At 39.3% G+C, this 26,384-nt stretch overlaps 1 protein-coding gene across 1 annotated transcript in view; it reads left to right on the top strand.

Annotated features, from left to right (window-relative positions):
- The first annotated feature begins 690 nt into the window (after window positions 1-690).
- The window catches only part of LOC103025132 (ubiquitin-conjugating enzyme E2 E2), a 42,466-nt gene continuing 16,772 nt past the window's right edge, over window positions 691-26,384 (top strand). The window contains exons 1-3 of the mRNA XM_022665701.2: window positions 691-860; window positions 8,139-8,335; window positions 12,299-12,349. Of these exons, the coding sequence (XP_022521422.1) occupies window positions 8,145-8,335; window positions 12,299-12,349 (242 nt within the window). The 5' untranslated portion in view covers window positions 691-860; window positions 8,139-8,144. The remainder of the gene's footprint in view (window positions 861-8,138; window positions 8,336-12,298; window positions 12,350-26,384) is intronic.

The following is a 26,384-nucleotide window of genomic DNA, read 5'->3' on the forward strand; positions in this document are numbered from 1 at the left end:
TATAATAGTTTACATTTCAAACACTAATAAAATAAACTGAACAGACCAACTGGAAATACTCCAGCTTCAGGATCTGGGTTAACATCGAGCTGTGACCATAAACTATAGATAAACTAGTGAAAATATTCTCTTTATTTATCTTATCTCACTCTCTCTTTATATCTCTTAATTTCTCTTTAATTCAATTCAATTCAAAGAAGCTTCATTGGCATGACTAAATGATTAATTAAAAAAATAACAACTTTATCTTTCTCTTTTTCTCTTTATTTCCTTCTCTCTCTTTATATCACCCTCTTTCTCGTTTTCTCTTTCCTTCCTTCTCTCTCTTTATATCACCCTCTTTCTCTTTTTCTCTTTCTTTCCTTCTCTCTCTTTTTATATCACCCTCTTTCTTTTTTTCTCTCTCTCTTTATCTTTCTTTGTTTATGTTACCCTATTTCTCTCTCTTTATCTCTCTCTCGTTATATATCCCTCTCTCTTTATCTCTCTATTTATATATCTCCATTTTTCTTAATCTCTCTCTCTCTCTTTATAGCTCTTCTCTTTCTCTTATTCTTTCTCTCTCTTTCTTTCTCTTACACACACGCACACTCTCTCTCTCTCTCTCTCTCTCTCTCTCTCTCTCTCTCTCTCTCTCTCCCTCTCTCTCTCTCTCCCTCTCTCTCTCTCTCACACACACACTGTCTCACCGCGCGCTCGGTTGTGTGTCGGTGATCAGCAGTAGCGGTAGTGGGAGGAGAAGGAGAGCGGGACAGAGAGCGCAGCGCCGCCGAGCTTCAGTGTCTCTCCGCGCGGAAAAACCCAGCCCGACCCGGCCCGACCCTCCAGCGCGTCTCTCTCAGCCCCTGCGCGGCGGACAGGTGAGCGGGTTTGGGCTGGCTGTGGAGGGGGAGCCGCGGGGCTCGGTGTTGGAGCCGCGGGACTCGGTGGGGGAGGGCTGCGGGCGGTTGTTGTGGTTTTATGGCCGTTAAATAGCGAAACTACGCCGCTGGTGTTCGGCTGCGGCTCGGTGTCCGCGGAGTTAGGTGTGTTAGTTAGGTTAGCATTAGCTAACAAAAACCACACATTATCTGCGTGTTATCGGTGTTGGCGGCAGAAAGCGGCGGTGACCGGCCCCGGTGGTCGAGGTGGCTCCCGGTTGTATCCGGTGAGGTGAGCCGCGGGTTGTGTTTAATCCGCGGGGCGGGCCGCGTACCGGAGACCCGCGGGGCTGAAGAGCTGTTAGCGGAGTTCAGCTAAACAACCGACACAGATCCATAAACACATAATAACAAATACACACACACACACAAACACACACACATAAAACACATAAACATAAACACACAACAAAAGATATCAGGAAGATTCGATCACACCCACATGTCGGGGAGAAGGTGTGTGTATAGTTTTTATATTGTGTGTGTGTGTGTGTGTGTGTGTGTGTGAGAGTTTTGTCCCCTGCGACACAGGATTTCACACTGGTCATGGATTCCTTTCTGTTTACACACACAGTATAACCACGAGCTGAACCCTGACAGCAAAGAACGTTGAACAAACGTTGTTTTCTTTGGTCACATTACATCATCATTACATCATTTTAAAGTTTAATGAAGAAAAACTACATTGAAACAACCTTTATTCGTCATTGCCTCACAGGCATCGGTTAATGCTGACATTCTGACGTTGAATCAACGTTCACTTAACAATGTTCCAGACTTTATACACTCACAGTATTGCCATGAGCTGAAGCCTGACAGCAAATAACATCAGACAGACATTGTTTTCTTTCATCATGTTTTTATATTTTTTTAATGTTTTCCACGTTTGGTGGAAAAACAACCTTAAAACAACCTTTATCGAACATTACCTCACAGGCATCTTGAAAAAAAAAACTGACATTGAACCAATGTTTATTTAGTTAAAGGCTTTCAATGGTTGGTTCTCTGAATCCATTATGCTTTTAGACAAAAGGTTCTCTCCTCAAATGTCATCTTTTTTTTACAATATAAGAGCACAGTTTAGGCTGTAAGAACTATATAATACAAACATACTTGATTTAAGCAAATGCTGTTTATTATAAACAGTACATATAGTAAAACGATAATGTTAAAACAATGTTGAAACAATGCTGTATCAGCTTAAAACTGATGTGCGCAAAAATAAATCAATACAGACGTGAGATCAGCTTTGTTTAAATGAATTAGAGATGGAAAAATGAACAAATGAACAATGATTCCTTTTTGCTATCTTGTCATTTCCAGGGGATTTTAGCATTTCCCCAGAGAACCCAAACAAAGCTGTTACGGGTGACGCCGCATTACAGTGGTGTGATGTGATAACCAGAATCGATAATGTCCTCTGTGGAAATTTCTGCCTTGAATGAAACGATGCTTCTCCCCCAAACCCCCTTTTCTGAACAGCTCCCCTGAGAGGAAAACATGAAAGGAGGCACCATTGTGTTATAGTATTGTAATACTAGTGCAATAGTGTGAAGACATGTGCTCACTCCCTCTTTTTCTGAAATCAAGGGCATTAAAAAGGAGTTTGGCCCCGTTTGCAGCAGTAACAGACTCTGAGTTCTGGGAAGGCTTTGCACGTAGATGTTGGAACACTGCGTTCAGCTCCAGGATCAGTGAGCAGCCTGGTTCTGAATTACAAAATACACTCCAGCTCACCACCAGCAGCATTCAGAGAGCAGCACTCATTACCTCTAGTGCTGAATTATACTGAATAAACCCTGAACTTTATCACAAAACACTGTAGTAGGTTAAATGGTTTCACTCAGAGACGATGAACAGAATCAGATCAATCCTTTAGAAAAACAACCAGTTATTGATAATTTAATATAGCATCAAAATATAAAAATACAAACTTAAAATCTACTGACGAATGTCAATATACTCCACAGATACAGCAAAACCAGTGCGCTAATAGCAAGTCAATCCTAAGAACAGATCCAGTCATATTTTAAAAGGGAAGGATAAAGGTGGAAACTTACTTTACGCAAGAAAGTAACCCAGACACTTTAAGCTGCACAGACTGTGTTTTACACATTGATTTTGTGTGTTGTGTTGTACTGATTGCATGCGTCAACTTTAATGGTCCTAATATTTTCCCTTGTTGTCCGAGCACTTATTTGTAGAATGTGTACAACTAACATGTCTTCTTGTGAAGCAGAGTAAAGACTTTTAACATTTTAACATTTTAACTGGATACTACTCTTGAGAGTTCATCACTCCAAGCTTAGTACTGAGAGTATTACAGAAGCCCTTACAATGAACGATACATCACTAATTTTGCCTGGAATGATAATAAAGACATCCTGTCCTTTCCCCTTTATCAGAGTTGAAATCTGACTGGACTGATTGTGCTGAAATGATGAAATGATGTGATTGGTATCATCCAATAAAACACAGATCGTGACAGATCCTGATCTCTAACAGCCTAATCATTTCTTAAACTGAATACTATATGAGGTTCTGCTTAAGCCACAGTGAGCTGCAGCACTTTGGTGCTTCCCTGAATAAATTATTCATTAAATCAAGTAAAAAGAAAAATGTTCAGCAGCCAATCAACATCAGATCTGCCTGTGTTAATAAGTCCTGTTAGGCCTGTCACGATAAGAATTTTTAGTGGGTGATATTTTTGCAGTAAAAAATAAAAAATACCACTGACATAATAAGCATAATGGCATAAAAAAGCAATTATACACTTTTTAAAAACAGCAAAAATTTAATTGATTAATTTATTATAATTAGTTACTGAGTTATATATATATAATATAATTATAGTTATAATATACTTTTTTCTTAAACTACTTTAGTGACACACTTTGTGTGTCACAGTTATTGAAGCATGACTGGCTAAAATACTGTTCACTGTTATATATGTGAAGAAACATACAAATAAACACGATATAGACAAAATACACCATATCGCGTTTATCAAATATTATTGAGGTCATGTTAATTTATTGTACTATAAATCGATATTGTTATTATTGTGACAAGCCTAATTTCTATCAGTCATCGATCACAGATTATCACTAGTGTGTGTTGTTGTGTGGGTGGAGGATAAACAGATCTCAGTGTAAACAGTGTTTCTGGGCCGTTGGTTTGAGCTCAGGTAATCCTGTGCAGTAAATTGCCCGTGGCTGTTCCCCTCCAGCTGACGCGTGGTGACCTTAAGCTCATGTGCTTAAAGCTGCTCTCTTTCTCCTAGCATTTGCTTTTTATGAAGATAACACGAGCCGTGTGTGGAGCAGAAGATCTGTGTCAGCGGTGAATACACCTGAACATAGCTGAAAGAATTCATACCTGTAAACTAGAAACCACACGTCTCAGAGCGCTACATCTAAAATAGACCGTGATTACAGAGTTCGGCTTTTATTTGGCTTTTATTGTTAATTATGTTGTGTTAAGCTGCGTGTGCTAAAACAAATACTAAAAGTTCATGAATAAGTGTGAACAGTGCTCACCAGGGGTTTAGTAGTAAAGCGCTATGAGCTGAGCCATGATGCTGTTTTATTCTAAAAAACACTGAATGTGAAATCAACGCTAATCCAGCAAGCTACCTATGGAGCCAATCATCTGGGCTGCTGTGTAGTCTTTGCAATGTCATATGTTACTGCTTTACAACATGTGTAATAATGCCCTGCTAAATGCAGTTTAGCCACTGATCTAGTCTTAGAGTCTCTGTAAAACACCAAATCCACCGGAGATCCTATTTAAACCTATAGATACTTACACACAAAGGTGGGTAGAGTCCAGATCCAGATTTTTACTTTTAACTAGTGTAAACAGAACTGTTCTAAACACCTACCTATCTCAATTGTACTTGGCTGGTGGTGTTTTTCCTCCATAGACTAATTCTAATCATTTGTTTCTCAGCTCTGAATTACTGTGTAAAGTATATAAACACTGATGTGTTATTCGCACAAATAACACAGGAATGAACTGCATGCTGTTCCTAGCGCTGTTAGTTATCTCCTATCTGATGAGACGGCGTCACTGCCCGGCTTCAGCTCTGCTCTGTCTGTGGGCGGTCCCGAGCCGAGGTGGGCGGGGCCATGAATACTTATTCACGGGTTGATCTGCTGTATTTCAAAAACAACAAGAAAAAGGGGATTTTATTGGAAGGACACGTCCTCTCTCTCTGTCTCTCTCTCTGCTGATCTCTCTATCCGTTTGTCTTGATATCTAAACGCTCCTCTCAGTCGACAGTAGCTTCCTCTGGTCACCTTGGAGCTTTATATATGGCTGTGATGTAAAATTGAGTTTCCTCAGCCTCGACCTTGTCGCTGTCGCCAGGCCTTGATTACAGAGACGCTTCATTGTGATCGACTCCATCTGGAGAGATCTCTGAGCTTATTGTTGTGACCTTTAAAGGCGCAGGCGTGCGGGGAATGTATTATTTAGGAACTGGAGTACCTTTTATGAGAATCATATGCGCGTTATTATTGAGGAGGAAGCGGTTCTGTTTAATACTGTATATAAAATGACTCGATGTCCCCTCAGGGCTGCTGATTATAGAGATGCTGTGTGCTCTTTGTGTTTAAATAGTTGAGTTGTTGGAAATTCACCAGCTGTTTTGATGCATGCGTATTTTGTGTACCATTTGTGTTTACAGTAGCGTTCACTGCACCTAGGCCTGTCACAATAACTGCAATATCGATTTAACGTTTCTAACTGTTGTCTGTCTGGTGTCGCAGTGCTGTAGCCAATCAGAGGTGATACATTTGGATGTATGAATATTCATGAGAAAGAGCTGAAATCCTATCGTTTCTCCCCGCCCACTCCTCCACCGGACTAAAGCAGTGTTATACCGGATCACCGGAGCACTTTCTTTCTCACAAAAAACAGCTCATTCATTCATACTAGAGACACACTTTAAAATAAATGTTATAAAAAGTGATAAAATGAGACTTTTAAACTCTAAACTGACTGACTACACAGCAGCCCAGATGATTGGCTCAATAGGCAGCTTGCTGGATTAGCGTTGATTTCACATTCAGTGTTTTTTAGAATAAAACAGCATCATGGCTCAGCTCATAGCGCTTTACTACTAAACCCCTGGTGAGGACTGTTCACACTTATTCATGAACTTTTAGCATTTGTTTTAGCATGCTTCAATAACTGTGACTCCATAACAGACACACAGTGTGGACTAAAGTAGGAGAAGAAATTATATATTATAATAAATAATATATAATTCCTAAACTAATTATAGAAAAATGATTATTTAAATTTTTGCTCTCTTTAAAAAGTGTATAATTACTTCTCTATGCTATTGTGTTATCAATATTTATAAAATTACAAAAATATCGTGTATCGCAATAATTTCTGGGACAATATATCGTCCACAAAAAAAAATTGCTATCGTGACAGGCCTAATTTCACCTGTTTACATTCCACCTTAAAAAGCTGATTGAACTGGATAGTGACAGCTGTATTTGCATGTTGTAGTAGTGATGTGTGATCCGTGCACGGGCGGAGCACGAGGAAGCAGGAAGCTGATGATGAGTCTGGGTTAGAGAGCAGGATGATTGGCACACAGTTATTACAGCAGGGCTGAGGGTTTTTGGGATTGGCCGCAGTTTAGGGAGGGGTTGGCACCATAATAGTAGCAGTACTTGTGCTGCAGGCAGTTCACTATTCACTCACAATCAGATATATATATATATATATATATATATATATATACGCCCTGACACAAATACGCTGTGTGTGTGAACTGGCTCTGTGTGTGTTTTTCTCTTCTGATTTCTACATTATATTACTTAAATCATCAGATTTAGACCTTTAGGTCCGAGTGGGGTGAAGTGAAAGCTCCGGAGGATTTTAAATGTTGAGATGTTGCCTGATAGATTTGAAACATATAAATATAAAATCGTTCATAGTTCATACAGTTCGTACTGGGTGTTGTAAGAGCAGAGATTATATTGTTGGCCTGATTTACTGCTGCCTGTCGGCAAAATATGGCAAGGGAGCAGCGCTGTGCAGAGGTTATAAGCACTTGTGAAAATCTGAATGAAAAAAAGCTCCTTATCTGAGCTGCAAGTGTTTATTTATTTACTCTGTCAAACACAGATATCAAAATAAACACTAATAATATTAACCTTTTGAGGTCAACAAACTCACTGATGCATCAAATGTAATGTTTTTTCATGTGTTTGAACAGTTAAATATCTTTTTCTTAATAGTAACTAATTTAAGAAACAATATAAGAAGCAGTAATTATTCTCACACTGCGTATTTATTTACCAGCTGACATGAGTAATCTCATTCTCATACTGTCTCCATTAGAGATTACAGCTTTTTATTAGATCTTCCAAGAACAGAAATAATGAGCATTTTTGTTTGTGTTGCTTTATTGAGAATAAAACTGCTTAAACTATAAACATTTTTTTTCTTAAGCATACTTCTGGATGCAGTTCAGTTTGTAAGAGTTCTTTTTAAGAAATTAATTCACAGTCGTTTCTATAACTTAACAATTTTGTATTTATTTATTTTTTTTACTTCAGTGCAAATATCAAAAAGTGCATATATTTCTGAAGTGTTTATTAAAGGGTGTTGAAATGTAAATAAAAGAATCAGCATTAAGATTGGCAAAATGGTATCCTGTTAATATTAATGGATTTATTTCTCCTATTAATAAAAATGAATGAAAATCGTGACACATTTTTAAAAGTGCTGGACTCAAATGTTGTGTTTCTAGTGGAGCTCACTGCTTCTGTGCGTAAGGGGGGTGTTTAGTATTGTGTTTTTTCTTGGGGTGAGGAGATAAATGTATATTTATATACACTGGTATGCAGTAATATTGATTTTTGGATTTGGCAGTATTGATTTTACACTAGATCCACAACAACATTAAATAACAGTGTTCCTTTTTTACCACAGCATTAGAAATACACTAGGAAAGGTTCCCTGCATGATCTCATTTTTAGAGAATAAACCTTATTAAAAAAGTAAAGGGAGCATTAGGGAGCATTTATTCATTAGCACTGATTTATTCATTAATGTAAATGTGTGTATAGAATATATAATCTCAGTGCAGTGCTGCTGAAGTTGTGATGATATTGAATGGGTTTTATTATCAGAAGTATCCAGCGCTTATCATCTTTTATTTATCTGTCTCTCTCTGTGTCTCTGTTTCAGATCAGGATGTCCAGTGAGGTCCAGGCGAGGCCGGACGACAGTCCGAACACCAGCGGGGGAAGTTCAGACGCTGAGCAGAGGGAGGTAGTTCCTCCGGATCAGCCTGAGGAGCGAGAGCGCGATCCGGCTCCACCTAAAAAGAAGGAGGCGAAGATCTCCAGCAAGACCGCTGCTAAACTCTCCACCAGCGCCAAGAGGTACAATACTGCAGCTCTCAGACTTTTACAGGAGTACATTTGATTTTGAGTATCTGCTGGTCTGATATTTTGGCAATGCATTTTTAATTATTAATTAAACAACGGTATCAAAACATACCTAGATCCAAATCTAAAAACTGAAAAAAAAAGAGTGGTCCAGCGGTCTATAGCGCTGCCACTATGAGCAGGAAGTCGCAGATTCGAATCCCGCTCATGCAGCTTTACCATCAAGCTGCTGGTGCTCAGAGGGAGCACAATTGGCCCTGCTCCCTCCGGGTGGGTACAGTAGATGGCGCTCTCTCTCTCCCCACATCACTCCTAGGGTGATGTCTGCAGCACAGGGCGTCTGTGAGCTGATGTATCAGAACCGAGTCACTGCGCTTTCCTCCGAGCGTTAGCGCTGTGATGCTACTCGGTAATGCTGCATCAGCAGCAGCTCGAAAAGAAGCAGAGTCTGGCTTCACATGTATCGGAGGAAGCATGTGTTAGTCTTCACCCTCCTGGTGTGTTCAGGCATCACTAGTGATAGTGAGAGTCCTAGTGAGTGGGTTGGGTAATTGGGCGTGTAAATTGGGGAGAAAATGGGGAAAAACAATAAATAAATAAATAAAAATAAATAAATAAATGTGACTGTAAATGTATCTGTCAGTAATCACACAGTAGTGATCAGTGGTCTGTGTGCTGTGCTGTTTGTTTGAGCCGCTGGATCAGAGAGAGGTTTTACTGCAGCAGAGGGATGGAGGTGTTTGAGTGGAGCTGCTGTGGGTGTTGGAAATGGCAGAGGGCAGTGTAATGGTCCTGCTCCCCTCTGAGCTCTTAATCGTCGCTCCTGCCTCTCGAACCCGGGCGTGGAAATGTGTCACCTCAGGAAAAAACGCTATCAAATTACACAGCGTGCAGCCGAGCTCGCAAACAGCGCTTTATTACCGTTCAGCCCTTTCTCTCCCTCCCCCTGTTCCCTCACCACTCACCCAGCTGCTGCTGTTTCCCCCATAGACCATTATCAGCACCTACACCTGCGCCCGGACGCTGTGTGTGTGTGAGAGTGAGTGTGTGAGTGTGTGTGTGTTAGTGTGTGTGTGTTAGTGTGTGTAAATCTGAGTCATTTGATTTTAAGTATCTGCTGATACACATCCATCACACTGTCCCAACAAAAATGCTAAACAATGCGAGCAGTAGTTTGGGAGGAGCACTGCTGGGTGATGTATGGGTTTAGAGGAGGGGCAGGAGGGAGAGCTGATTGGCTCATAGTAGTGAACCACAGGTGATTGGACATCAGTGTCTGTGAACCAAAGTACACGGAAACATCATCCTCGCCTATATCAGCACAGTTGAACCTGTAAGGGAACTCCAGAGGCAGAAATTACCATAATAAAAGCATTTCTTAAAACATGTAGGGGGACTGTTATATTTTATTACTTCAGAGGAACACATTGCAGCTATTAATTAAAAAATAAATATGGTTAAGGTGTATTTAAACAGTGTTTTATCATAGCCTTGAATTAAGTTCAAACTGTGTTTTTAAACAGTGTATTAAACTAGCTCTACTCTGCTGTACGGACAATGTAATATTACATTATTGATACAGATCCTTTGACGTGATTGGCCCTGATTTCTAATCACATGATCAGATGAGGGATGTCTCTAGTTGAGACAGTGTGTGTCCCTGTAGGGCAGCTGTCTGTAATGGTGTTTCTGGTCTTCACGCTCGCACTGCTAATGACTCACTAATGAGACATTTCACAGAGTTTACAGAGTTTACAGATACACCTGTACAAATCCAGCGTTCAGTGTGTGGAGTTTACCAGTCGAGCGGGTAATAGAGTTAATGGTTATAGCTAAATATATATAAATATAACTGGTAGTGCTGCAGATTTAATAGCTTGTGTTTTATATATATGAAGCTGTTGTGGTTTTAATAAGCCCGTATCATAATATCAGCCTGACGCGTATCTGCTTTCAAGGACCATTTGGGTAATAATGACCGTCATTGTTTCACATTCAGCAGAGAGGAAGTGTGTGTGTGTGAGTGTGTGTGTGTGTGTGTGTGTGTGTGTGTGTGTGTGTGTGTAAGTGTGCGACACAGTGGTTTACTACTGGATTATGTAAGTGGCAGATTGCGCTTGTGAAATGTGACCCGTGTTTCTGCTGCACTGGAGCTTCTGAAGGCTGTGGTTTATGAGTCTCTCTGCAGCAGGAAGAGTAAAATCACCTGTGGAAACTCTTCCCTACTGAACTCTATCTAAGATTAGCATCTGGAAGCTCTACAGTGTTAGTAAGATCATAAAGCCTCAGTTAATTGGAGAATTTATTGACTGTAGTGTGAATTATTTGGTGTGTGGGTTCAGATGAGTTTGAAAGAACTGCTTTAAATATATTTTTTAATCCCCCTGTTCTGTTCATTTGTCAGGAACAGTAATGGTGTTCCAGGGTTAATTTGACCCAGTTCATGTTTAATTATCCAAAATATCCCCAAAGAATCCTTACAATCAGTCTAAATACTTAATTACTAACTCCATTACTAATTATTCTATCAATATTTAGTGTATAGGTGTTTCTTACCTCTAACAGGTCATGATTCAATTAGGATAATTCACTCATTTTTCATTAAACAAAATACATGTTCAAAACTCAATGTATTTTTAAGAGTGTTTAATGTTTTTTAAGAGTGTTTAATGTATTTTTAAGAGTGTTTCAGGTATTTTTAAGTGTGCTATGTATTTTTAAGAGTGTTTGAGGTATTTTAAGAGTGTTTGAGGTGTTTTTAAGAGTGTTTGAGGTATTTTAAGAGTGTTTGAGGTGTTTTTAAGAGTGTTTGAGGTATTTTAAGAGTGTTTAATGTGTAAACTGTTCAGTCAAAACAAGCAGCATCATGTTTATAAGACATTCTTTATGATGCAGAAACTAAGAGTTATTAAATAGATGATTCACCCGTTCTGATTTCAGCTCTGTAAAAATGAGTCATGGTTAAAATTGCCGCTCTACAGTCTGAGAATCCTCACATTCAGTTTCTGCTGAGCTTTTCCTCATGAGCTTTTTCTAAAACACAAAAGCAGGGTGTCAGTCAGCTCGATGGACACTCCCTGTTAATGCAGCACAGCGGCATAATTACACCGACACTGGAGCAGAGCCAGCGTGTTTATAAATACATATAAAATAGCTAATGGGTTTGAGATGCCAGAGGCCTGAAGAAAGCGAGGGATTTACTTGTCTTTATTTTTCTGAAGGCATGAAGCATTAAAGTGTTCATTAGTTAAACGCTTAAAGCGGCGTTCTGTAGAATTCTGCTTTAAAACAGAAGATTCAGTCATTCTCATTCTCATACTGTAACGCCTGTAATGAGGAGACTGGTGCTTCTATCATTTTCACTTTTCACTTTTAACAGGATGTAAACTGCACAGTGCAACTCTGGTGAAGTGGAGAGGACAGTGCTCTACCACCATCAGCCCACACCCATCCTAATTTCTTTCATGAATTTTAAGATTAATACATTTTATTTTAAGAATAGGGCAGAATAGTAATACAAATATAACAATACAACATCTTTCTGTATGCAGGAGTATGTATAAATATAATGCTAGAACACTTTAACTGCCCCTCGCCTCCGTCCCACCCCTCTCCTCCCACTCAGCTCCACCCCATGTATATATATATATTTACTAGGGCTGCAGCTATCGATTATTTTAGTAATCGAGTACTTTACTGAAAAATCGATTCAAATAATCGAGTAATCGGACACAACATGCAGTGTTAGTTTAACCTCTCGTTCTCCGGTTTTCAGCAGAAGAGCTTGGAGCTCAATGGGAAATCAGTGAGGTGTTGGTGGAGTTCAGGGTGGTGGACACACTGACGGCTTTTTGCTTTGTTTTGCTGTGTTTTGCTTTATAAGAGGAGATACAGACACTGAGTGGTGAAATATGATGAATTCAGTGAAGAATGAAACTTTCTTCTTTTGCTCCACAGGATTCAGAAGGAGTTAGCGGAGATCACGCTGGATCCACCTCCCAACTGCAGGTAGGAGAAGGTTGAAGGTGTTTTTGCTGTGGGTTTATCTGCTGTTTTCTGTTTTTATGCTGCTTTTTGCTGTTTGGAGCGAGGAGTCAGTAAAACGTGGCCGGGTTTATCTTTATTATGTATTTAATGCAGATATCAGGCAGGAACTGGGCCGCTGGTGATGCTGTGAGTCTTGCAGTGAGTTTTCTACAGTCAGGTCCTGATTTTAGTCTAAACTCTGTTAACCTGGATGATAATCTGATCTGAGTTACGCTGCAGAGAGGAGGATTTACCAGCAGCGAGTCAGTGTGCTCTGATTTACTTAATGGCATGAGGCTGTGTGTATAGTGTGTGTGTGTGTGTGTGTGTGTGTGTGTGTGTGTGTGTGTGTAAAAGATGGCTCTTATTGGTGTCATCGACTTAGATCACATGACCTGCTGTTGACTGACTGGAGATCACAGACTAATGGAGTTGATGCATTTGTTTATAGTTAGTTATATAAATTTAGTCAGGGTTTTCCACAGTATAGAGCGTACAGTACACTGCACAATGTTTATTACAGTACATTCTGTAATCATTCATACAGGACATTCTATTATTATATTATTATAAAGAATTAGGGGTGTAACGATACGCTCTGTCCATACGATACACATATTTGGCCTATATTACAAACTTTCCTGCTTCCAGAATCTACTTTTGTTAGTAAAAACGTGGCAGACCGCTTCAAAATTCGGTTTGCTAACCAGAACGGTGCCGGTTTCACATCGATGGAAAAGCGCTATATATATGTGTGGTGCTTCTTAGTCAAGGAATGCTGCAGTTCTTTCTAAATGAAACTGAATTCAGGCACCCAGTAAAGCCAGTGTTGAAATCACTCAGCACTACAGTACAGTGCTCATCAGAACACAGCAGAGCTAACAAACACCACTAACCACTAACACAACTGCAACTGGTGCTGAACACATTTAACCACCACCAAAAGTACAGGACTATACAGGGGTTTTTAGTGCTGGATAAACAGCACTTTAGTGGTGGAATTATTGGCACTTAAAACTGTGATCTATCCATTGCACCTCAAATTTCGTCATTTTTACTTTTTAAAACAAAGTTCTTTATATATACTGTCAGAATTTCCATTTTTATTCAAAATGGTTTAAAATGAGTTTACATTAAATCTTTACATTGACTTCCATTAAAAGTTATTAAGGTTTTCTTATTGTTGGTTGATTATGTCACTTTCATTGCATAATTTTGATTTGAAAAGCTTGCAAATCCTTTTCCAACATGGAAAAATTAAGACATTTACTTTTTTTTTAGTTCTTGATTTCTGTATTCTTGGTTTTCAGGGCTGCACTTTTTATTTTTAATGTGTTTTTTGACTGGAACTAACAGAGCTTTATTTAAACATAAGAGGCTCGTTGAGCTGTGAACTCCTGGGGGGTTTGATGAAGTGACTCCTCAGCGTGGTGCCAAACAGAGCAGGGTTTGATTTGTCACACTGATATGATGAGCTGGCACTCACAGGCCAGGGTGTGTTTGTGCTTTTCCTCTCACTGACTTGTCATTTAGGACTATTATGTGGGTTTTTGTGATTTTTTTTATTGTATTCTCAGATACAGGCAGTGATATAACTCCTCTCCACATCCTGATTAAACCCGTTTGAGCGCGAGAGTTTTTATAGATGTGAAATATGTCAAAATCCCTCCACTGAAATACAACATATAAAATAAAACAAGAGAGAATCCAGACCCACACTGACTGCCTGCCACGTTTCAGATCATTCACGCGAGTGTCACTGTGTGTGTGTGTGTGCTCTCGCGCCTGAGCTGTGTGTGTAATCTTTGTGACGCTTGCCTTTTTATATTCATGTCCCGCTGCCTGCTCTCCAGCGTGGAGAAGGAGATTTCACACTGAGACGTTTGCAATGAGAGACGACACCAGAAGAGCAGCCTGAAAGATCGGGGGTGAAAGTCTGTCGCTTTCATGACAAATGGATTTACCTGAACAGCTAAAGTGGTTTCAGATTGCTGTTTATAAAAATCTCTTCAAAAAAAAGAGGAAAATTACGAGAGCACTGATGCGGCTCGGCCGAACGGCAGAATCACTTATTCTTTACATCCACTTACAGAAGCAGCGTTTCTCAAACTAGTCCCGAGATTCTCTCAGATACGTCACTTTTCTTTAGCTCTATCCGGACGGGATTAGTTTCTCAGGGGGCATCTGTAAAAAATATAAATATATTTCAATCTTTTACTCAGTAAAACGTGATAAAACTCCTGCATCCGGACTGCAATTGAAAAAAACAGGAGGACCAGTGAGTTTTTAGGCTTTTTTCTCGGTCACATGACATCATCGCGGAGTTCAGTAGCTCCTCCATTTCCACTCGCTGTTGTGTTTTTTTAACGTGGATCTCCGTGGGAACCATGGAGCGTCCAAAGTGTACAGTAATTACAGTGCGCATAAGTGGACAAATATCTATTTTATTAAAGGCGAGGAGACGAAACTCAGAGATGTGCGTCCGGACGGGACTAAAATTACCGGAGGAGCACGGAGTTCAGAGAAAAACAGTAGATGATTTCATGTTTCTATTTTTCTCTCTTTCTTTATCTCTCTCTTTGTATCTCTCTTTCTCTATTTCTCTCTCTATCTATCTCTCTCTATCTCTTTTCATCTCTCTCTCTTTTTTTCTCTCTCCCTCATACAAACACTGGCTCACAGCACTACATCTATTAATCTCTCTCTCCCTCGCTCACGTTTTTCTCACTCACGCTCCGTCTATCTCAATACAATCACCGTTTGATAACAGCTGTTTATAGTTGTGATTTACATTAAGATCATGAGATCACAGGTTATTAGTATTTAACTCAGAAATCCAGGTACTTTCACAGAATTCACTTCCTGTTTCTGCAGCTGCAGGTTGTTTTCTGTGGTTTGTTGGTTTCATTGTGTTTCTTTAAATTATATGAGAATTTCTGCAGAAATGTAAAAGTTGAGAGCAGGGTTAATGCTTTTTATGGCTAATATATTGTGAATATAAAGTCTCTCTATCAGTCTGTAGACAGTAGACAGTATTTCTTACTGATCTGCTGACGGATTACAGCAGTGAGGTGGACTCCAGTGTTGTTAGATTCATACACTGTTCTGACTGGATCTTCTTTAAATTAGATTTTATAATTGTTTATATATATATTACACAGTCTCCTGTAAAAATACTCCAGCGTTAAGGAGAAAGTGTTGTGTTGAGAAGTGCAGCTGAACATCGTCACTGTGCTGCAGATTCAGCGTGGGGGGGGGGGGGGGGGGGATCAGATACCGCTGAGTTTCATGAATCTGACCCAGTGTTTCTGTTTGCAGCAGAAACGATGAAACAGATCTGCAGACGTCTTAAAATCTCCAGTGCATCATTTTAGGGATGGAGTTTACGTGTCCAGTGATTAAAAATATGCAAATGTGCATTACACCTTTCAGCCTGTGTCCTTCCAGTGTCCCCTGTGTCATTAAAACCCCTGCAGTTAATGCAGTGAATGCAGATCCTGCAGATTACTGCCACAATAGTGTATATACAGGGGTCGGACATTGAAACTGAAACACCTGTCATCATTTTAGTGTGGGATTTTAGGTTTCATGTCTAAATTGGAGCAGCCTGGTGTTCAATCTTCATTAATTGCACATTGCACCAGTAAGAGCAGAGTGTGAAGGTTCAATTAGCAGGGTAAGAGCACAGTTCTGCTCTAAATATTGCAATGCACACAACATTATGGGAGACATACCAGAGTTCAAAAGAGGACAAATTGTTGGTGCACGTCTTGCTGGAGCATCTGTGACCAAGACAGCAAGTCTTTGTGATGCATCAAGAGCCACGGTATCCAGGGTAATGTCAGCATACCACCAAGAAGGACCAATCACATCCAACAGGATTAACTGTGGACACTGTAAGAGGAAGCTGTCTGAAAGGGAGTAGCTTATTTATCTGTAATTAATTGTAGTGCAAAAACTGTAGTGAACTGATGGTGAACTGTTGGTTGATAGAGAGCAGATCTTGTGGTGTTCCACAGGGTTTTACTCTAGGACCAGTAAAACTTTATACTTCTGAGAGTGAAGGACTGAAGTGTAGATTAAATACTGTAATGTAATGATAGATTATAGAAAATTACAGATACAGGAAATTTTATAGATTACATTCCTTAATATTTTATTGCAAGTATTCCAGTTTAGGATTAAAAAAATCACTGGATTAGATAATTTAAAGTGTCTGATCTGACCCGTCATCACCCTGATAAAACAGCTCAGTTGCAGAACTGCACACAGTTCCCCTTTGTCCGCCTGAGTGAACCGACCTGTTCTGTGTGTGTGTATAGTGTGTGTGTATAGTGTGTGTGTGTGTGTGTGTGTGTGTGTGTGTGCGGGAGATAAGCGGAGGCGAGTTATGTTAGAAATGCCAGCGCTGTGCATACCTGAGAATAATATCAGTATTGAGCTGCTGAAGGTTTTATAGAGGGCCGCTGGGGTGAAGCCGTGAATTACAGTGTTGAGTAACAACATTTTATACAGGATTAAAACTGACTGGGAATTTTTTTGTCTCTGATCCAATTTTAAAAATTGATCGATTCAGTATTAGTTAGTTTTAGACTCGATCTACACAGTTTAGGTTAATTAAACTGGGCTGCCAACTAATACACTCAATTGTTTTGTATTTTAACTATATATATATATATATATAGTTAGTATCTACAGGGTTTGGAGAATGAAAGTGAAGCACCTGGTTTTAGAGCACAATAATTGATCGTGGTGACGGACAGTTCTGGTGGAAACAGGAGAGTTGAGGTGAACATTGAATTCTGCGTGATTTGATCAGCCGTGGTTTTATGGTTTTTATAGGAAACAATCCGGGTTAGCACCCGAACATCCCTTTCAGACAGCTTCCTCTTACAGTGTCCACAGTTAATCCTGTTGGATGTGGTTGGTTCTTCTTGGTGGTATGCTGACATTACCCTGGATACCGTGGCTCTTGATGCATCACAAAGACTTGCTGTCTTGGTCACAGATGCTCCAGCAAGACGTGCACCAACAATTTGTCCTCTTTTGAACTCTGGTGTGTCACCCATAATGTTGTGTGCATTGTAATATTTAGAGCAGAACTGTGCTCTTTCTTTTCCATTTAAACATTAAAAAATTCAAACTAATTTTTGCCATCAGCACAATATCCGAGTATATATACAGCCCTGTTGTGTATAATGTGTTTTTATGGCTGGAGGATGTGTTCTGTAGAGTAATATCAGTGTAATATCAGTGTTATTACAGTAGTGTGTTATACTGTTTATCTATAATAAAAGAGATGAGTACGGTGTTGCCTGTTGTCTGCAGGGTGAGTTTGATGTGTTTATAGGTGCCGTTAAAAAGCTTATTATCAGGTTTTTTACAGTATAGTGCCGTAAGTGAAGACTCATCTCCTGCTCTTCCTTTTTTCTTTCTGTTTTTCTTTCCTCTCCCTTGTTCACTCTATCGCTCCTGCTGACAGAATGAGTTTTAAATGTGTTTCTCAAACAGCAAGTCTGCTGAATCAATAGCTCTCAGCGGGATGTCTCTCTCTCTCTCTCTTTATCCCTTTATCTTTTTCTTTCTCTCTCTTCCTTTATCTGTCTCTTTATCTCTCTCTTCCTCATCTGCAACTGAAAAAACAGGAGGACCAGTGAGTTTTTTTAGGCTTTTTTCTCGGTCACATGATGTCATCACAGCGTTCAGTAGCTCCTCCATTTCCACTCGCTGTTGTATTTTTAACGTGGATCTCCGTTGAAACCGTGGCGCGCCCAAACTGTAATTACGGTGCGCGGCAGTGGACAACTATCTATTTTATTAAAGATTCAGTGTGTTTTCTCTTAAATAAAGGGTCAATGCTAATATAGTTGTGCTGTTTCACACATTTTAATAATATAAACAATAGTATTACATCTAGATTATGGACACTGTAGTCTCTCAGGTCTAGTCAGTTATTGTCTCAGGTGACTAGACACATGCACACACACACACACACACTCACACACACACACACACACACACACACACAGTTCTGCAGTAAGAGACACTGGGATACTGTGTCTACAGCAGGTCATTACACTGATGGAATGAATTAGGAATGAGAGCTGTAGGAAAACTGTTGCAGCAGAAGAGCTGGAGAAAATATTCAGAGTCTGAATAAAAAAGAGTTCATTCATTCTTTGGTCTGGAAGAGAACACTCCAGTTTCTGAATCATAAAATGGACATTGTTGTTTTATTCTATAAACTACAGACAACATTTCTCCCAAATTACAAATAAAAATATTCTCATTTAGAGCATTTATTTACAGAAAATGAGAAATGTCTGAAATAACAAAAAAAAGATTCAGAGCTTTCAGACCTCAAATAATACAAAGAAAACAAGTTCATATTCATAAAGTTTTAAGAGTTCAGAAATGAGTGAATTTGATCCGGAACAGAACAGGAGGGTTAAGTATGTGGATGCTAACGTCTTCAGTCAGATAAACCCTGAATAACTGTAATACGTTTCATTTCTGTGGTGTGTTTTCAGCAGCGGGAGATCTCTCTCTGTGTGAATATCCCGTTATAGAGACAGATGATTTAATATTAGTCGTTTTGTGTTGAGAAGTGGAGCTTTAGAGCTTTAGAGTTTCAGCGCAGGAGAAACGACTGATTCCAGCTGCTGATCTCATCTGGAGTGATTTCCCATTCATGACCATCCGTCTCAATTTCTGAGCAACATTACAATCAATTCCCCGCGACGCCCAATCAATATCCCCGTTATCACCCCCGCCACCCCCCCACCCCCCCCCACCCCCGCCAGGATAGATTCTATTAGCTTCACTTACCACACTGAAAAAACAGAGAGAGAGAGAGAGAGAGAGCATCCACCAATCATTACTAATATCTGTACTGCTATTATTACTGTTATATTGATATTAATATATTGATTATTGATGTTACATCTTATAGAGAGAGAGAAAAAATCCATTAACAAAAACTAGACAATATAAAGCTCTGGAAGAACACGTAAAAATGATGAGATTCTTTGATTTTATCAAATTAAAAACCTCTGGAATATAATCAAGAGGAAGATGGATGATCACAAACCATCAAACCACCAAACTGAACTGCTTGAATTTTTACACCAGGAGTAAAGCAGCATAAAGTTATCCAAAAGCAGTGTGTAAGACTGGTGGAGGAGGAGAACATGATGCCAAGATGCATGAAAAAAACTGTGATTAAAAACCAGGATTATTCCACCAAATATTGATTATTTCTGAACTCTTAAAACTTTATGAATATGAACTTGTTTTCTTTGTATTATTTGAGGTCTGAAAGTTCTGCATCTTTTTTGTTATTTCAGTCATTTCTCATTTTCTGTAAATAAATGCTCTAAATGAGAATATTTTTATTTGTAATTTGGGAGAAATGTTGTCTGTAGTTTATAGAATAAAACAACAATGTTCATTTTACTCAAACATAAACCTATAAATAGCAAAATCAGAGAAACTGATTCAGAAACTGAAGTGCTCTCTTTATTTTTCACAGATCTGTAATTCATGTGACCGAGAAAGCCAAAAAAATCACTGGTCCTCCTGTTTTTTTAAATCGTCTAGGATTTTTTTAATTTATGTTGTTTTACATGAATAAAAGGATATTGGGATATCAATTTTACATCACAAAATAGTTTTTTTCCCTATATGGAACAGCCTTAATTTTGAACCACAGGGAGAGAAAGTGTTAAGTTTGACAGGAAGTTTGAAGCGAGTGGGAGCAGTGAGTAACAGTCACTAAACAGGAAGTTGAGAGTGAAGTTTCCCCTTGAGTCATCACCCGTCTTGGGGATTAAAACAGATGCTGCGTTTTCTGAGAGCATCACAGGCAATACAACACAAACCTGTTTTTACACTAAAAAAGTCACACTTATTCCCACATATTGATATAAAAGCTGATATCACATGATTAGTGTGTAGGGAATACTGTAGAGCAGGGGTCACTAACAGGTGGACCACGGTCCGGATCTGGACCCAGACGTTGTCCAATCAGGACCCAAACCAATAAACTACTGAGAGAGTTTAATTCTGACCGTGTTCATTTAAAGCGGCGGAGCGTTTACTGTCTTTATGGTTTACGTGGTTTACAGCGCAGTAAACTTACTGACCAATCACGTGTGCTGTAAGATCAAACGCTCTCCTCTGCCAATCAGATCTGTGCAGAAACTAAAGTGATCCCTTTATTTTTTCCAGACCTGTATATATATATATTGATGTGTTGCCATTACTGATTACATTCGTAACTGAGGAATATTCTTTTATAATGTCTGTGTGATGTGTATATCTACTACTGAATGTCTAAACATTTTCTCTGGGATCATTAAATGATCTATATATCTCTTATTTTAAAGACAGGAATCACCTGAGTGTGTGTGAACATGTGTTAGACACTATTGTAAGGTGATAAAGTGGGTCTCAGGCCCAGAAAGCGGAAGAGTAAATAAGAAGCAGTAGTGTTAGTGTGAGTGTTAGTGTGAATGCAGCGTGCGAGAGCGTCGGCGGTTTACTGACTGCCGCACTAAAGAGACGTGCAAGAAATGAAGGGTGAATAACAAGACCACAAAAACCACCATTGTATCACTAGTGCAAGTGGAGCAGACAGTATTTTATTCCTCAGTCCTCTGCACTGCTAGATTAATGAAGTTATCACACATGTTTATTTCTCCACGTGTTAAACAAACGCGAATGCCATGGAGGTCTGGAAATGAGGTGTCAGAGCTCACCTGACTCTTAAAGGGAATGATGAGCAAGAGAAACTCTAATTGGTTTATTTCATGTTACGCCCAAAATTAACCACACCCATCATTAATTAAGATAATTAGTACATGACTTTTGCACAGGATGTACTTTTCTTGTTGTTATGATAGCAAAGACACACTGACGCCTTAAATAAATCTGCATGGCGCACGGTTACTTATAGATCACTAAAACAGGGCTTGTAGACTGTGAACAGAGAACAGATAGACTCTTTTATAACTTTTTTTTTACTTAGAGTGACACATAGGTTACGTTCAAACAGCAAATTAAATAAGATTTTTCTAAATAATCGTTTTAATGTGATTCATATCTGACATCAGTCTGAACAGTGTGTGCTGTGTAACTGATGGAGCTCATGTTGAAAACAGCTTTGCTTCACGTGAAGTTTCGGTTTCATCCTTTGGCAGAAATGCAGAAATGTTGAGGAGTTCAGGCTGAAAGCTGGGTTCATCACAGAGGATTAGTTTGAACTCGCTGTAAAAAGGTCACATTATTATTTTATTGAACAGATGGTTGTACTGCAGGAAAAGAAGAAGTAAGTCTGTGAAGAGAGAACAGATCGACTCATTTGAGTTGTGGTTTGGTAATTGCTAGTCTAGGTCGTATAAAGCTTCTCGCTAATATATCAAATGAAAGAGTTCTGGCATGAAGATCACGCAGGGAATTTGAAATCCGACGCTGTAGAAACCTGGCTGAGTGGAATGCAGATTTTATCACTGAGAGTCGTACAGCATTTCCTTACAGCTTCCTATAACATATACATATTACATACAGACAGAACACTGAGAGACAGCAGACTTTCCAACTCAAGTTCAGGATGACTTTTTATATTATTTTACTTTATTTTTAACTCAGTGTTCACCAGACATCCTATTGGAGAATAGCTTTGCAGCAGGTTTTACCTCAACTCCCATCTAACACCCCATTTGTTACAGTCTCACATTACACAAAGTGCTGTGTCTCCAAAAGTGCCCAAACACAACAGATTACATATTTATTACATATTTGTTCTCTATGTTTAAACAACATGTGGACTTTTAAATGCCATTTAAATCTCATGTTCAGCTGTTTATCAGTTGTTTTTAGAGATGGAGGACGTGGCAGAAATAATCATGGACTAATCGACTAATCAAAAAAATAATCATCAGATTAGTCGACTACCAAAATGATCATTAGTTGCAGCTCTACTCTAAATACGTGGAATTCTCCTTTACATCCAGATAACTGTAGAGGTTTGTAGGCTTTTATGGTCCAATCAGGATGCAGAACCTGCAGTAATTGCTCTCGTTGTTTCTGTGTTAATGAAAGTGAGCTGGTGGTGAGTGCTTGTGAGCGATGGTGGGGTTGCTGTGGTGTTATTGTGCGGTGACCCCGGCACTGAGGCGGCCCCTCGGCACACCGTCGTCTTCGCGGGCGACGCGCTCCCCGCGCCGCCGGACCGGTCCTGTTGTGTTGCGATTCAGTGTGTGGTTACCATGGAAATCCTCGCCTGCGGCAACACGGGGATCACACATCCCCCCCACGCCACCCCCAGGAGAGGTTGCTAGGCAACTGCACCCGAGCCAATGGGGACTTGTTACAATTGGTTTACTGCTTATCCAAAGGTCAGAGGTCGTGGGCTCGACAGCGGGGTCGCAGCGTCGGTTTTTCGCAGGGGTTGGAGGGGAGACCCTTCCTTCTTCTCATCGACTCGACACACACTGCTGTCCTGATCAACTTCTTTACAGAGTGTTCTCCCTCTCTCTCTCTCTCTCTCTCTCTCTCCATTCCTCTCTCTCTCTCTCTCTCTGCGCTTTGTCGTCTAAATGAGGAAGGACAAAAGCTCGGCACAAGCTGACACATGGGGCCTTTTAGCCGAGCCACAAAGGACTGAAGCGAGGCTTTTCTCGGCGGGGCTGTGGGATTTTCCTCTCTCCTGCGGTTTTCTGCAGGAAACACAGTCCTGTAGTCCTCTCTCCAGATCCACATCTCTACAAGAACGCTGCCTTACGACTACTGTGTGATAGAATTTCCTAAAAAGTTACAGTTGAAGTTGCCCACTCATTACTTTAGTAATATAAAAAGTTAGAGTGTTCGGTACCACTTTAAAATAAGACTGCCTTTATAAAGGGTTTATGAATGATTCGTAAAGAGGATTATTAATGTAATTAATTAGGCTGCAAATACTTTAACACTCATTAATAAGCAGTTAATACATAAATAACAACATGGAGAGAAATGGCAAAGTATTGATTCCACATTCATTTCTACTATTAAACTTCAGATCTTTCTAGATACTGATTTTACTTTGTGTTTTCCATCAATCAGCATTAAACTCATCATATTAATATATTTGTAAGTATATTTAACTCTTTCCTATAAATTAAATGACTAAGCAAACAACGGATCCCATTTGCTTTTTTTAATTGATGTGTTGTAGCTGCTTATCAATGGTTTTGAGCTGAACCATTTCTTTATGGTTCCATTTCTAATTATTTTCAATTGATTTTATTCCATTATCTCCTCAATTTGAAAGGGCAAACACCCAATCCCCACACAGCTAGCACAGTCCTCCTCCGCTACATGTGAAGTCAGCTACCACCTTTTTGAACTGCTGCTGATGGAGCATCACTTGCCTCAACATGAATGACTCTTCAAACAGCTACTACTGGAGCAGAATCTGAATCAGAAGCTAAATCAGAATCATAATCTGAATCAGAAGCGGAATCAGAAACTGAATCAGGAGCAGAATCTGAATCAGAAGCTGAATCAGAAACTGAATCAGGAGCAGAATCTGAATCAGAAGCTGAATCAGAAACTGAATCAGGAGCAGAATCTGAATCAGAAGCTGAATCAGAAACTGAATCAGGAGCAGAATCTGAATCAGAAGCTGAATCAGAAACTGAATCAGAAGCAGAATCTGAATCAAAAGCTGAATCAGAAACTGAATCAGAAGCAGAATCTGAATCAAAAGCTGAATCAGAAGCTGAATCAGAAACTGAATCAGGAGCAGAAGCTGAATCAGAAGCTGAATCAGAAACTGAATCAGGAGCAGAATCTGAATCAGAAGCTGAATCAGAAACTGAATCAGGAGCAGAAGCTGAATCAGAAGCTGAATCAGAAACTGAATCAGAAGCAGAATCTGAATCAAAAGCTGAATCAGAAACTGAATCAGAAGCAGAATCTGAATCAAAAGCTGAATCAGAAGCTGAATCAGGAGCAGAAGCTGAATCAGGATCTGAATCAGAATCTGAATCAGAAACTGAATCAGGAGCAGAATCTGTAATGTAGAGCGTGTGGAGCGTGGATGGTTCTGTGTTTGGGAGTATTGTGAGAGCTCTTGTCTGCAGGTGTTTGACTCTGATCTTTTGTTTGGAAGCTGTGAGTGTGAGGGTTACAGTCCCTGGAGTTTCCCCACAGGACGCTCTGCCCAGTTTATTCTGAAGTGCAGATCTATTTCTGTCTCCTTTGGTTTGAGTTTTATTTAAGAAGCATTGTGTTATTTTTTCCACACCTGGAAGAATGCAGTGTCATGAAAAAGCACACGTTTATGATCTGAAGAAAGGAAAATGCAACAATATAGGTATATTTTTTAGTAAACTGAACATCGATGTCTTACTCTATAAACTACAGACAATATTTTTCCCAAATTCCAAATAAAAATATTCTCATTTAGAACATTTATTTACAGAAAATGAGAAATGGCTGAAATAACAAAAAAGATGCAGAAAAAAGATGCAGAGCTTTCAGACCTCAAATAAAGTTTAAAGTTTTAAGAGTTCAGAAATAATCAATATTTGGTGGAATAACCCTGGTTGGTTTTTAATCACAGTTTTTTTTTTCATGCATCTTTGCATCATGTTCTCCTCCACCAGTCTTACACACTGCTTTTGGATAACTTTATGCTTATTTACTCCTGGTGCAAAAATTCAAGCAGTTCAGTTTGGTGGTTTGATGGTTTGTGATCATCCATCTTCCTCTTGATTATATTCCAGAGGTTTTTAATTTGGTAAAATCAAAGAAACTCATCATTTTTAAGTGCTCTCTTATTTTTTTCCAGAGTCGTAGTACGATAACACACAGTGCTTAACTGCAATATTCTATTATTTATGTTTAATACCTCTTTTAAGACTAGACATTACACTAAAGGACATTATTATTAAATCTTTGTACTGTAAAAAAGGAAGAAGCACCAGCAGAGCGTTGTTTTATCTCATGCTGTGCAGATCTTTCTCCAGATTCCTGTATTGTAAAATCTGACCTGCAGAATAATTGATGCTGCACACTCAGCCGTGGAGCTCGGCCAAGATTTTCCAACCGGAGTTTTGTGCAGTGTGTGATTGATTTAATGTATAAGGCTGGTGTAAAAGCAGAGTCTACAGCAGGATTAAAGCGGGAGGGAGGTGGGCAGGGATTATGCTAACTGAACGCCTACTCAAATAACTGGGCTTTTTATTCTACTGGAATCACTTAAGAGCTCCAGGGATTGTGGTGTTTAGAGCTTATTTTACTATTGAAATTCTAAAATTTTCTGTTTATTTATATGATTGGGTGAGGCATTGTCTTTCTCCAGATCCTTTATATATATACTAGAGGTGTCAATCAAATAATCACAACAATATTCTATGATAAACTGCGATTAATTGCACTTGTTCTTCTTAAGATGCAACTTTTTATAGTGGATATATAAATATATATATATATATATATAAATATATATATATATTGTATATCTTTGCAGTGTAAAGTGAAAATTTACCGCTGCGATTTTAAAGAGAGTTTTTTTAACGGGACGTGCAGCAGCGCAGATGTGAGCAGTGAACGCAGCACATACTGCGCTCTTAGTGTGTAAACAGCATGGAGCAGCAGAGACAGTAGTTTAGCTCAATTAGAAAGGAGTATATTTGATAGCTGGGTTAGATCAAGAACAGGTTACATTCTCCCCACGTTATATATATATATATATATATATATATAAACACATTATCATGTGTGAGATGTGTGCACAGGGCTGTCTTGTCAGGACCCAGTCTTTTTGATTGTGTTTATGTAGGTTGATGGTATTCATTATCACATTTTAATGGATAAATGGCAGAAGCCTGAAGGCTCTCAGTGTCACTCAGTGAACAGATTGATGCTGCTGATGATGGAGCTGATAAATACAGTCTGTACAGCTTTACAGGCTGCTGTTACGGATGAGTAGGACGGATGAAAAGCAGATATAAGATTTATTTACACAAACAAG

This window comes from Astyanax mexicanus, chromosome 3 (genome assembly GCF_023375975.1).
Source record: "Astyanax mexicanus isolate ESR-SI-001 chromosome 3, AstMex3_surface, whole genome shotgun sequence".
Classification (NCBI taxonomy): domain Eukaryota; kingdom Metazoa; phylum Chordata; class Actinopteri; order Characiformes; family Acestrorhamphidae; genus Astyanax; species Astyanax mexicanus.